This window comes from Aedes aegypti, chromosome 2, assembly GCF_002204515.2.
Source record: "Aedes aegypti strain LVP_AGWG chromosome 2, AaegL5.0 Primary Assembly, whole genome shotgun sequence".
NCBI lineage: Eukaryota > Metazoa > Arthropoda > Insecta > Diptera > Culicidae > Aedes > Aedes aegypti.
This window is the reverse complement of record NC_035108.1, coordinates 271,369,946-271,384,765: the sequence shown is the minus strand read 5'-3', so window position 1 is coordinate 271,384,765 and position 14,820 is coordinate 271,369,946. Positions and strand designations below refer to the sequence as shown.

The 14,820-nt window shown below is 36.9% G+C and overlaps 1 protein-coding gene across 1 annotated transcript; it reads right to left on the bottom strand.

The window, feature by feature from the left end:
• Positions 1–10,263: 10,263 nt before the first annotated feature.
• LOC5566327 (uncharacterized protein C1orf50 homolog) lies at positions 10,264–11,116 on the bottom strand. The gene has a single exon (XM_001650666.2). The coding sequence runs from the start codon at positions 10,903–10,905 to the stop codon at positions 10,312–10,314; it is 594 nt and encodes a 197-aa protein (XP_001650716.1). The 5' UTR covers positions 10,906–11,116; the 3' UTR covers positions 10,264–10,311.
• Between the last annotated feature and the right edge of the window lie 3,704 nt (positions 11,117–14,820).

Sequence of the window (14,820 nt, the reverse complement as noted above, 5' to 3'; positions counted from 1 at the left end):
CTTCAAATTCTTAAGACTTTACATTGAAATAAATGAGGTCGTGTATATTTTTTAGCCTGACTCCCATCAAATATAAGCAGTATGCTAACATTATTTTTTATGTAAAATTGATGAAAAAATATACAGAAAAAGTTTTTGAAAAACGTATCCCTACTTTTGTCGTTTGTTGTTTTGAACAATGAATTGAAAAACTAACAGTTATATTTACCATTTCTATTAACTTTAGCATTTGTTAAGGCATCCCAGTGAACAATAACATAAGTAACAAGTAAACAAAGAAAATTTTATTTTTGTCAATTGAAATGATCCAACATAGCATTATAACTACAACATTTTCAATGTTAGTTCTTACATCGTGGAACCGCAATTGCATTTCTGATTTTCCACCGCTCGTTATTTTTTTTTAGATATGATGTCGAATCACTCTTCGGGAGAAATCATTTCTTGGAACGGAATCCTTCAATAAAGTGTTTAGAACCTTTTTTTTTTGTGAATAGACCTATACCCCATTTTTATGTTTCGAACTAGCTTTATATAGACATTTTACGAGATTTCCGTGCATTATCTTACATTAGAACTTTTCAATCGACTGTTCGAAGTAGACACATTAATATCGTCCACACTTAGATCAAATCACCGAATTTGGTAATCCATTTACCGAAATCTCAACAGCTGAACGGTCGGTAATCGGTTCGAAATAATTACGGATCTATCGGTAATTCGCATTTTCGATCTCAGTTGTCAAAACAACCTACTGATCGGTAATCGTTTGCCGAAGAACTGTAAATACGGTGCACCGATTTTTGTTCCTCGGAACCCAATTTTTTCATTTCATTTTCATTTTGCAGCGTTTGGTGGGGCAATGAGAGCGCAAGTCAGTCCAAAGCCGGGGGAAGGGATAGGTAATGGCCGTAATAGTCTTTGCGGACCACTTGAACACCATCGGAAAGGATAAGAAGGGTTGGGGTAGGATATAGGGAATTGGAGAAGACTTGACACAGTAATGCGATTAATGCTGCAAAATGTAAATGTGCTGAAATTTAATTTGAGTTTTGAAGTTTGATTTGACTTATTAAAATTCCAAATAGATCGGCCATTGTACAAGTAAGAAAGAATATGCTGATCGCTTTCTAGAAATTTTATAAACAACAAAATAGTAACAATATGAGAGTGATGCTAAGGGCTGCTGATGGCACGATGCGACGCTTTAGGAGATTTTGATACTGATTGAACGGATTGAACATTACTATAAAGAGCGTAATTCAATCGATGGTGATAACTTTACAAACTTTATCTGTTTTTGCACTGATTGACGATGCTGAGAGTGCTTCGTGAGGCCCAAGCAGGACAGTTCGGTTTTGCGTCGTCCGATCGATTTTGCTCACGATTTCGCGCGTTTTCGTCGCCGGAGATTTATTTTTTTTTCTGTTTTGGAGCGTCTTGCTGGGTAGTGCTTCGTGAGGCCCAAGCAGGACAGTTCGGTTTTACGTCGTCCGATCGATTTTGCTCACAATTTCGCGCGTTTTCGTCGCCGGAGAATTTTTTTTCCCTGTTCTGGAGCGTCTTGCTGGGTAGTGCTTCGTGAGGCCCAAGCAGGACAGTTTGGTTTTGCGTCGTCCGATATATTTTGCTCACAATTTCGCGCGTTTTCGTCGCCGGAGAATTTTTTTCCCTGTTCTGGAGCGTCTTGCTGGGTAGTGCTTCGTGAGGCTCAAGCAGGACAGTTCGGTTTTGCGTTGTCCGATAGATTTTGCTCACGGTTTCGCGCGTGTTTTCGTCGCCGGAGAATTTTTTTTCCTGTTTTGGAGCGTCTTGCTGGGTAGGTATTTGGGAAGGCCCAAGCAAGACGGTTTGTTTTCGAAACGCCAAGAAGTTTTGCTGTCAGTGTCAGTTTTGTGTTCAGTCGAGAATGGATTACCAACTGGTGAGTTCGTTTCATGCTTATGATAACACATTTTTTCTTGAAAGCGTAACTTTTATGTAATACTTAAACAAACTTTGTATGGTTCGTCACTATAAGTGTCGGCATTATGCTATTTTCTTATATATATATTTTTCTCTTTTTGACATTATTGAAAATAATCTTTTGAATTGTTCGACATTGTGAATGTTGACGTATTTTTTAAAACTTCTACCATATCGAGACAAAATGCACAGTAATACTCATATGTCATTTTCAAACAAACTATGTATGGTTCGTCACTACAAGTGTCGGCATTATTCTTGTTTCATATAATTTAAAATATATACATGTAATTTTCAGTTTTCGTCATTAATAAAAACGTTTTTTAAATTGTTCGACATTATAGATGTTGACGTATTTTTTAAAAGTTTCTACCAAAAACTTCTCGAGACAAAAATACAAAACTAGCTTTAAATATAAGTCGTATATTTCCCCCTTGTCCATGGATCGCATCACCGACCAGAGGTGACTCCCAGATCTTTTCCTCCCTCACTAATAAACACCCTTCCCGTGGTGATTGTGGAGATGCAGAGGTATTCTCGGTCTCTAGAAGCAACAATCATTACACCCTAACATTCCTTCCCCATCCCAACTGACTGTAAGGACTTGGCCGGCGCCGTTATTGATCAATAATATTAGATCTGCTAAAATTGCACTTCGAGAGTAAGCGGAAACTCCCATCCCTTATTCATTTGGATCGTAGTGCAATTCTTACCAGTTCCGATCAATCACGGAGTAGCAACCATTGACATGTACAGTAGGGTGCCAATGAAAATCGATTTTTCGAATTTCAAAAAAAGGTAGTGCTCAAAAGTTTTGTCTCCTCGAAAAAAGTCCCCATGCAAAATTTGAGCTCAATCGGACTTCATTAAGTGGACCCCCAAAGCGGTCAAAGTTTGGCTTTTTTGACCCATGAAAAATCTCCCAAGGGGGGGGGGCGGTACATGAAATTTCCGAAATCGAAATTTTTTTTTGATGCCAGATGTCTTAGAAATGCATGAAACGTCGAGATCTGGTGTTATTTGGAAAAATTTTTTTTTGAAAAAATCGACCTTTTGGGACTTAGTAATTTTTTGAGTTGGGGGAGTGAATTGAATTTGAAATGAACGATTTGAATTCAATTGCTTAGAAATTCATGGCAATAGTATTGAAACATATCCTATATCATTGTTGGCCACTGAAAGCATATTATATGTGATATTTCATTAGGGTGGTTCATTTACTTTCCATTAGGGTGGTCCTTTTTGTTAAAAAAAAAATAGAATTTTAATTGAATATTGAAGACAATACTATTGGAACATCTCTCACATTATCGTAAGCCATTTTCTACATTTAAATTGTGGTATTTTATTAGGGTGGTTCACTTATTTTCCATTAAGGTGGGCCTTTCTGTCGAAAAATCATAATTTGAATGGGATATTAAAAACAATAGTATTTTATCACCTCTTTCATCATCGTAGGGCATTTCCTTCATTACATTCGTGATATTTTATTAGGGTGGCTCACTTTTTTCCATTGGTGTTTGCCGAAAATTAAAAAAAAAATCAAGAAATTTTGAATTTGATCCTTATTTTAGCACAATAATATTTTAACACCTCTTTTATAATCGTAGGCCATTGTCTTCATTTTTGTTTTGAGAGGCTTTAAATTCCTCTGAATTCATGCGCCTCTAGTTCCATTTGGACACTGTTAACATATTTCATTAGGGAGTTTCTCTCATTTTCCATTAGGGTGCATCATTTTTCGAATAGTTTGAAACTATGATTTCTCGCAAAAGTCTCGTTCACTTTCCTTAATTATGGTGTCATTTTAAAAATTTCAACCTTAATATCTACAGACCGAAAGATTATGGTGTGGACTACTACATAATATTTGCGTAATGTTCGACGAAAAATGTAAAGGTAACTTAGTTAACAACAAAAGAGTTTTCTAAAAAGCCTCTCATTGTTAGAAAGGTCCTTTTGAAAAGTTTTGCGTGATTTTCATTCGGAATGCAACACAGAAGAAATTTCGCAGGAAATTCCGAAGGAAATTCCAGAGGAAATTCTAGAGAAAATTCTGAAGGAAATTCCAGAGAAAATTCGGAAGGAAATTCCAAAGAAAATCCCGAAAGAAATTCCAGAGGAAATGCCAAAGGAAATTTCAGAGATAATTTCGAAGAAAATTCTAGGGGAAATACGGAAGGAAATTCCGAATGAAATTCCAGAGGAAGTTCCGAAGGAAATTCCAGAGGAAATTCAGAAGGAATTTCAGAAGGAAATTCCAGAGGATATTCCGAAGGAAATTCCAGAGAAAATTCCGAAGGAAATTCCAGAGAAAATTCCAGTGAAAATTCCGAAGGGAATTCCAGAGGAAACGAAAATTGTAGAGGTACTTCCGAAGAAAATTCCGAAATAATTTCAAAGCTTCAAAAGAAATTCCAAATGAAATTCCGAATCAAATTTAGCATGAAGCTCCAAAAGGAATTCCGAAGGAAACTCCAGAAGAAATTCCGAAGCAAATGGAAAAGTAAATTTCGATGAAAATAACTAAGGAATTTTCTATGGTATATCCAAAGCAAATTTGTAAGGAAATTCTCAAGAAAACTCTGTAGAAATTCCAAAGAAAATTGTAAAGGAAATTTCTAAGAATATTCCGCACTAAATTTCGAAGGTCCAAAAGAAATCCCAAATGAAATTCCGAAGAAAGCTCCAAAGAAAATTTCAAAGTAAATTCCAATGCTTCGAAAGAAATTCCAAATAATATTTCGAATACAATTCTGAAGGAAGCTCCAAAGATAATTACACAGGAAATTCCGAAACAAACTCTAGTAGAAATTCGGAAGGAAACTCCAAAGAAAATTCCAAAGCAAATTTCAAAGGAAACTCAAAAAGAAACTCCGAAGAAAATTCCAATGAAAAGTTCAGAATGAAATTCCGAAGGACACTTCATAGGAAATTTCGAAGGAAATACCACAGAAAATTCAACAGGGCACTTCTTATGATACCGAAGAAAATTCCACAGGATATTCCGAAGCAAAGATAAATTTCCAATTTTGATGAAAATTCCGTAAAAAATTTCAAAGGAAATTTCGTAGAAAAGTCCAATAAAAAACTTTAAAAGGAATTTCGAAGGAAATTCCGATTAAAATTCCAAAGAAAATTCCAAAGAAAATTCCGTTGAAAATTCCAACGAAAAAATCCATATCAAATTCCGACGAAATTTCTATAAGGAACTTTGTTACATCTTTGAAGAATAAACGAGAACTGATTGTTAAAACTGGAATTGCCTACGTTGTCACAACCGAATCGCGTGTACAGAAGAAGGCAACGTACTTTTGTTTCGGGAATGAAGGAGCCCAAGGCTGAGAATCTCTTTTGAAAATATAAACTAAACACTTTTGTTGCCCTTCATCGTCGCCTATCAAGCTATTGTCATAATTTGAATACGTCAAAAATTATTTCATTCCTTTTTTATCTGTATTTTGAATATGGCAGTTAGAGTTGTGCTTCACTGAATTCACTGATTATTGTTATTGGAACGTTTTATTTTAACTATTCAAACGAAAACCTTAATGAAAATGTCCTAACGAAGAGTTGCATGCCAATTAAGAATCATGATTCAAAACTATACAAACAAAGTTGATTTTTTAGATCTGTTGAGAATATTTTTTTTTAATTTACAAATTAAATAATCACCCTTATGCAAAACTGAGGACAATAGCCCCAATGAAATATCACATATTATATGTTTACAGTGGCCTACGATGACATAGGAGTTGTTTAATTACTCTTATATTTTCTATTCCATTCAAATTCTCAATTTTTTTAAAGGACCACCGTAATGGAATATAAGTGAGCCACCCTAATAAAATACCACATATTAAATGTAGAAAATGGCTTACGATAATGTGAGAGATGTTCCAATACTATTGTCTTCAATATTCAATTAAAATTCTATTTTTTATTTTTTTTTTATTTTTTAACAAAAAGGACCACCCTAATGGAAAGTAAATGAACCACCCTAATGAAATATCACATATAATATGCTTTCAGTGGCCAACAATGATATAGGATATGTGTCAATACTATTGCCTTGAATTTCTAAGCAATTGAATTCAAATCGTTCATTTCAAATTCAATTCACTCCCCCAACTCAAAAAATTACTAAGTCCCAAAAGGTCGATTTTTTCAAAAAAAAATTTTTCCAAATAACACCAGATCTCGACGTTTCATGCATTTCTAAGACATCTGGCATCAAAAAAAAAATTTCGATTTCGGAAATTTCATGTACCCCCCCCCCTTTTGGAGATTTATCATGGGTCAAAAATGCCAAACTTTGACCGCTTTGGGGGTCCACTTAATGAAGTCCGATTGAGCTCAAATTTTGCATGGGGACTTTTTTCGAGGAGACAAAACTTTTGAGCACTACCTTTTTTTGAAATTCGATGGCAAAATTTTTCCCATACATTCCATTGGCACCCTAATGTACAGTCAGTCTATGCTATGCTATGCTATGCTTTTGCACTGATTGACGATGCTGATTTATATAAAAATATTTGATATTATTAGTTCATTTGTTTGAGTGATCTATGAGTTAATAATGAAAAAAATTTACATACCCTTGATGATGATACTTCCCTGACCAGAAAAATTCTATTTTGAGCATCCTTTTCGAAGCTATTCTATCCAGGTATCCATGTACTGCTTTCAATCCTGAAATTATTCTTATTGTGCATGCTCATGCATTATATTAGTGATGCTCATAATCATGCAACAGACAAGAAGGAGAGAATATAGGAACAGTGATTAGTAATGAGTTAATTATGTAGTTTTGTTAGAATTATAAACAATTAAACAGTAGTAATGAATAGCTTACAAAATGACTTTGCGGCATAGCTGAGCCTTTCGGATCCTAAGACCGATGTATGAACATAATTTGTTTCGAAATTGTCCGCGTGGTCTTCTAGTGCCCCTATTAGATAAGAATCATTCATAGACATACATACCGAATGCTCGCCATGACCCTATGACCAACATTTGTATATGTATAGCCTTAGCTGATGTGGCTTTTCTAATAGGTAGTTCTTTCACTCATTGATTGTCTTCAAAACCTTGTCAAGTATAGAAAATTGATTTTATTTCATTTATTACTATATTGAAGCTACATTGTACTTATTAAGTATTAGGTATTATTTTATGTTTTTATCACTATTGATATTATCAAGGCCAGAATTCTCAGTGAGTGAAGAATTTTATAGTACTAGAACACCATAGAAGATCGCTAAACATTACCTAATCATGGAACGGCTTTTTGCTCTATTATTTTAAGTAGATGCTATTGATCTCCCTTTGCTCCTATCCGCAACCCGGTGCACGCGCCCTGTTGGTTTTCGAAAACCTCGTAGAAGATTACAAACCGTCAATGGCATTCCCAATTACTACCCCACATTGCACATTCAAGGGTCTAATTGTGCTCCTACCCCACCCTCAGTCTGTAATCTTCTCGCCAGTTTAGAATTATATTTTCCCGAAGTGAAAGCAATTTTGATGAGTGATAGCGCAGTGCAGCCCAACTGCATAGTACAGTAGTTTAACCAGAATCTTTAGGTCAGAAGATAAAATCTAAATTTTGTAATAAAAAGGTTGCCATTGCTTTGAAATTTACCCAACATCTAATCAAAACTACTGACAACAGCGATCAATTATCAAAATTCATCGTTCCCTGGAAAATATAATTCCAAGCCCAGGGATTTTTGTTCCTCGGAACGCAATTTTTGGACAGAAAAGAACAACGATGACCATTAGCATAATATTTTGATGAGACAACCAAAAATTGGGTCGGGTGTGATGTCACATTGCAGTTTCCACATATAGTTCGAAATGCTGGGAATAACGAGAGAGCAGCGGAGGCTAATGGCTGGATTGCAAATAATTATGTTAGATGGTAGTTAAATCATTCATTTCATATTACTCACCATAACGTTAATCATAACGAAGTGTCCCTAAAATCTATTGGATGCTGAGTCGTAATGTTCTGAAAGGCCTCAAAGGTACCCACTTGCCCCGCGGTATCTTACAGCTTTTATTCATTTTCACTTAAATACGAGAATCTCTACTGGGTTTTCTCTAGACATAATTTCACCAGTTTTACTTGAATAGTTTGAGCAAACTTGTAAAGATTGACATGATTTGATGGAGTGAACACCATTTTTTCAAGTTTTGAGCAAAATGTGCGAAACTAGGCAATGAGTTGATCTACACTGAGCTAACTTTGACAGTCAAAGCTATATGTCACGCATATACTTTTGCACTATTGGATTCGCATATACAATAAACTCCAGGACGAAAGAGTTCACTTCAACTTAGATATATGCAACGCATATGATGTGCTTCTCAAAGAAGCATGATACTATTATATTATTTTATGCTGGCGCTAAAATATAGTTTCACCGATCGAGCTGAAATTTTGCAAAGTTGTTATGGGACCTAAATGCAATCCAAAAAGTGGACTGGAGCGAGAATCAAAATTGAATCCCACACTTATGGGCACATCGACATACAGAGAGAAAATCGGTAATAAAAATCACATCGAGATATGAAGATATCGAGATATGGAGAGAGAAATCGTATGCAGAATAAAGGGACCGAAGAAATCATCGACATATGGAGAGATATCCCAACTCAACTTCTATCTCAACTTGTGCAAAAATATCGAAAATTAGTTTTGATGGTAAAAAACATATGCTACCTGTAGAAGGATTAAGGTGGTTAAAAAATCTTTTTTTGCTCAAACCGCCCATTCGATTCCATATCAAATTCTGAATGTCATATAAAAATTTGAGCTCATTTGGATGAAAACTGAGACTTCACAGGCCGTTCAAAGTTTGTATGAGAATTACTATGGGAAAAGCAAGCGCATTATTCAATCAGTCCTAGCTTTTGCTCATTTACCATTAAGGGTTACTACTGTGCTAATAAGGTTAAATAAGTTTTTAGCAGCTACAACTTTTTCGAAGATCGTTCTCAAATGCGACGTCCCGCTGAATAGCTAAGAATTGATTTTTATCCAATTAAAAATTCTACAGCAGTGTTCATTTATCTTCTAAATTCCAGTTTGCTATATAAAATAAAATTCTTGGCCTTTCTTGATGCGTGGGAAACTTAGACAAGAAATCGTGCAAGACTGACGTCTGATCGCAGCCGCTGTAGAAAATTTCTTCGTGGAATCGGCGAGAAATTTCTTGAAAATTTTCAACAGCAAATCACTTTTAAAGGCTGATTTGCTACTGACAAGAAAAGGAATCGTAAAACTCGATGCGTGAAAAATTTCTTCCCAGAAATGCTCCGGAAAATCACATTTTTCTGTAGTAATCGCCTATATTACTTTTCTTGTCAGTAGCAAACCAGCCTTAAGCACACTGATAAAAAATATGTGGTATTGCAAACCATTACCGTTTGCTTAATTCTACTATGCCAATTTATTGTTCAAGTGAACACATATTATGTCGTTCTTACTACGTTTTAGTGTGTATAACTACGGATTTTTGACAAAACGCATAGTAACAACAACCCCTTATTTTAGTCAACTCCGGTAGTAAAAACAAAATTCTGAATGTTTTGGCCTCAGACTGTCAAGCTTAACTTGGGACTAAGTCCTTTTAGCTTTCATTACTAGTAGGATGCTTCAGAATCATTTTCAAAATTTTATTTTGAACCCTCTGCAGAGCTATCTTTTTGGTATTAAAACAGCCAATATTGGTACAGCATACAACATGGCTGACCTGAATTTTAAGACAAAGTTTTGATTTTCTGGCCATGAATGGATAAATTACATTTGGCTTGAATGATTTTTGAAGTTCGACAATCGTTGATTTCAAAACTTGTTAGGACATACTTGGCCGGTTTGGATATAAACCTTATTCTTTAACTAATGAAAGGTCACTAGTGCTATGTAATTTCAAAGGAGTATTCGATACGATAATATGTGTTGAACTAGAAACATAGTTGTTTAATCTTACGTGAGCAGGAATTGAAATCATAAGGCTCACGATAATCACTGGTTACCTTTATAAATCTGAATACCTATTACTCTACGAAGTTCTTGAATTACACACCTTATATCATCACGGAAAATAAAGGTGTTCCCTTTGCTACGCAAGCTTTAATGTTCCGACTATCGAAACCTTCATAGGTATGTGCCAAGCTGCATAAAAATCATTTACATGATATTACGTAAATGGAATTCACGTAAGTAGAGATCCCAGTGTACATATATTGAAGGATATCCGTTCTTTTGCTCTATTAGTATTAAAAATCGCATTCGCCAATTCACATCTCACATTACTCCTCATAAAAATTTAACATCACTTACATTTCCATTGCCTCCGAGGAGGCAACACTTCCTATCGACAGCAAATCTGCTCGTTTCGTCCCGGAAGCGTCCACCAGGCTGCGCGCCCACTTGAGATTATTGCTCACTTCCTGTAGCTTCTCGACGGCCGTCCACGTTTGGTCGTGCTCCAGCCGATAGCTTCCTTGGTACGCGTGGCCACATCCGCCCGTTCCCCATTCTTCCGGCGAAAGCATGCTAAAGTACGTCTGTCCGGAATCCCGCTTGTATAGATGGTAGATGTGGCCAGGGATCTTCTTGAAATTGCAAGCAGCTTGATGCAGATCCTGGGCCGACTGTGTCTCTTCCAGGATCTTTCGAGCCTGTTCCTGTAGGAATTTGACCTGTTCCGCGATGACCAGCAGTTTAGCGCAGGCATTGTTCTTCACTTGAATTTCGGCTGATTGAATTTCCTTCGCCAATTCGACTATGTCTTCCGCCTCGCGTCGCCCGCTTCGGTAAAGGCTTACGATTTGGGTTCCATTTGGGCACGGGTTTCGTTCCACCAGGGTCACTTTGGCCATCGCTTCCTGATACTCTTCGGGAGTTGCACTGCTGGCCATCCTTTTCATAGTATTTGGGGAAAACCGGCTATCCTGTCGACTACCGTGAGTTAACTGGACAAAACCATAGAGGCTAGAATTTCTTATCACCTTACTAGAATTTTGATAAGCACCAGAAAAGTTACAATTTACGTAGTGAGCGAAAATTCTAGTGTTATTTTTACTGATAAACCGTGCGGACTGGCGTGGTGCCAAAATGTTATCTCCTAATCTGCTTTGTTTGTCAACAGTGCTTTGTTTAATTTATGACAGTTCATCAAGTGCTCGACTCGAGTCGCTCCAAGTTCACCGCAGCAAACCCGAACGAAAACTCGCCGAAACCGATATTCAAGCACACCGAACACAATATTTTCTTTAGCCGTGCGTTAACGCTCAACGTTCCGTCATCGTAATCATTGTCATCATCGAAACTTCAAAGGCAGTTTTTCTGTTCAAAACTAAACATTTTTCGATTTAAATTTGTTCACTGTGTTTCGGTTGGAGAATAGAACACATTTTCTTGATTTTGAACGAAGAAAACTGCTTTGGGAAATTCCGAAATCAATGACGGATCCTGCCCCCTTAACACGAACACAAGTGAAAAGTTCGAGAGGGATTCGCGATAAGGGCCTATCTGACAAATCAATAACAATGAGAAAATAACCAATGTAATTTGCATGTGCAATTTTTAATCCCAATTGGAGAAAATATACTCCAACTTTAACTATTTCACTTTAATACACATTTCATAAACCTAGTTTTAAAATCCTCATCAATACCACACACATCTCCTTTAATTTTCCTAGCTATTTCGTAATAAAAAAAAATATAAGGTTTCGCCTTAAACGCTCTCAAGAATGCCAGTATCGCCCAATGTTATGAGCCTGTAATCGATATTATTTTCAGTGTCGCCTATTACTTTTGCGCCGTGTTTTCATTCTGGTTTCAATTAAGCCCGCCATGTACGCCTTGTTTATTTTTTGTTTGCAGTGTCGCCGTTTACTCTCGCCGTGTTTTGATTTCGATTTCAGATGCGCCCATCACTTTGATAAACAAAAGCACAGGCGTAATCAATACATATGGTTTTGCATTAGGTGAAGTTTCGTCTTCTACAAATTTGCGTTTTTTTAATAGTTAAATTATCGAAAGGGGAAAAGTTCAAGTGCAGTGAATAGACAATCAAGCTACAATTTCACCGCTATAGTTTCTTAAATTGTGTACATTTTGTCAGTTTCGCCTAATTCGCGAATCTTTCTAGAGTTTCAAGTGTTCGTTTTGTTGATGAATAGATTGTCGTGCAAATTTTCAACGTGGGGAAATACATACTCACACGCTGGTTTATATGGCACTTTAGAAGAAGTACGCACTTTGCATTCAATGTACAATCCAACAGTGTATATTTGTGCGTTATATGTTGATTTTGTTAGCAACGACGCCATCCATAAGGAAAACATGGTTGGTGAATATTTTGGTAGGACAATATTGTTCAAGTGTGAGTCTATTGGAGGGCAAAATCCTCAATAACCATATTGCTTCAGTGTTGCGATGGATCTTCTTCGTGAACAATGATCGACGCATCTTGGCGATCCAACATTCGCCAAAATTCATTTTTCATTTTTGCGTCACGAAGAGCATCGCAAAAAGCGAACGGATGCAACACCGAAGAAGCAAAATGAACACACCGATAAGTGGTTCGCGAAGCGGTTTATCCACGCGCTGTTTATTCGCGTGATTCATTGCAAGGTTGTAGAACAACTAACAGAACTGGCTGACTGAGTGAAAATTCTGAGTAGGTCACACTCATTCTGTGAGTTGCCGACGTTTTGGCCTTCGGCTTTCCGGGATCGATGGAAACGGAACTGTCGATGATATCCCGCGTGGCAGCAAACAGTTGGCCGTTGGTAAGACGGGGAGTTTTCAGGGATTTTTTCTAGCGAAAAGCCGAAAGATGGTCGCAAATGCAAAAGTTTTTTCCCCCATTGGATTTCGCTTCGGCTATCCAAATGAAAAAATCTCCGAAAAACTTCAAAATTGTAATATTTTTTTATGTTTTCAGAAGCAAAACAAAAATGGAAACGAATTCCGCATTCCAAGCGTTCCTCCTCTGTGCGCAATTCACTCATTCAGTTTTGTTTACCACCGTTTGCACAAAACTGTGTACAGCCCCTTTGCACAGAATCTATGCTGCACGAAAAGAAGCCAATTTTGTGCGCTCGGCACTCATATTTGAGCGGAGCAAGTTCAGCGTGATTGTTGCAAGCCCACATGAAGATGATCGAAATTAATATTATCCTGTTCTTTGTGAAGAGCAGGCAGCGTGGATCGTACCGTTCACATTATCGAGCGATGGAAAATCGTCGAAAGAAACAGCGATCCGAAAATGAAACACGAACGAATGAAGCGTCCGAACGGTTGCTTGTGTTTATTCGCAGATTTTGTTTTGATGCCTACGAAAATTCATCTTGCTCCGCGTTTCCGATCGTTGTTCAGCAATATTGATTTGCTCAAAAGTAAATGTGGCCTTCTTCTCACTCAGGCAAATGGAGTATCGAAATACACAGGAACCCCTTATAAAAAATTGCCACAAGAAATCGGGTTTAAATTCATAGATTTGCTTCATGAAACCAAAATTTGAACACACACGGTTTGAACTAGACTATCGAAATTCATACATTTTGCCAGTAGAAGCATTAGCCTACTTACAGGTCCGCCACACTCGGGCTCAGATTGGGTACCACTTCTAGTACTGCATTTGGTCCCTCGTTAGTGCAAAAGGTACCCAAGTTTGACAGATCGCAGTACACTTTTCACGGCATTCTAGATTACCTTATGAGCCATAACATTTTGGGCAACTGCAAGGGACATGCAGGTCTTTAATTTGTCTTTGCTACTTATATTTCTATTATTTTGCCTTATGAAAGGTGGAACGATTATTGCAATACGAATGCTTTGGGTTCATTCAAAAATTTCATAACGCCAAAAATGGGCATTTTTGATACCCACCCACCCCCTCGTAACGCTTTTTGTATGACTGTTTTACAAATTTTGTATGAGATGTAACATTTTGAGGACACCCACCCATCCCCTTCAGCGTTATGAAATTTGTGAACTGGCCCTTTATGTATCGTTTTAGCATAACCTCACATCAAGGCGTCGATAAGCGCGTGGTGTACGCACGGGACTATCGATCGCAAAGTCCTTGGTTCGATTGTTGTTGCAAAGCTTCAAACAAACTCCGAGAAAAATTTCGAAGGTAATGCCGAAGAAAATTCCTATGTAAATATCGATGGAAATGCCAAAGCAAATTCCGGAAAAATTGCAAATTTAAGAATGATGTTCCAAAATAAATACCGATGGAAAAAAGGATATTCCTAGGGAACTTCTAAAGGTAATTCCGAGGAAAGTTTCAAAGCAAACGTCGAAGAAAATTCCACAGAAACTTCCTAATTCCGAAGGAAATCATGAAAGTTCTGAAGAAGTTCCTAATTCTGATGGAAATTGCTAAAAAAATTCTGAAGGAAATTCCGATAGAAGTGCCAAAGCGAAATGCAGAGGAAATTCTGAACAAAAAAAATCCAAAATAAATTCCAAAGGATGTTTTAAAAAAAAATTCCGACAGAAATGTCTAAGGAAAATTCGAAGAAAATTCCAAAGGTTAATCCGAAGAAAATTTCGATGGGAATTCCTAAAGAATTTCGATGGAAATGCCGAAGGAAATGGCAAAGGAAATACCAAAAGAAATTTCAAAGAAATTTCGAAGGAAATTTTAAAGAAACTTCTCAGGAAATTTTGAATCTAATTCCAAAGGATATTTCTAAGGTATCCCAAAACAAATTCAGAAGGAAGTTCTGAAGAAAATTCCAAAGGCAAAAGAAGTTCCACAGACAAACAGACGTAACACTTAGAACAAATCTCGATCCAAATCATAGTCACGAGGACATGTAC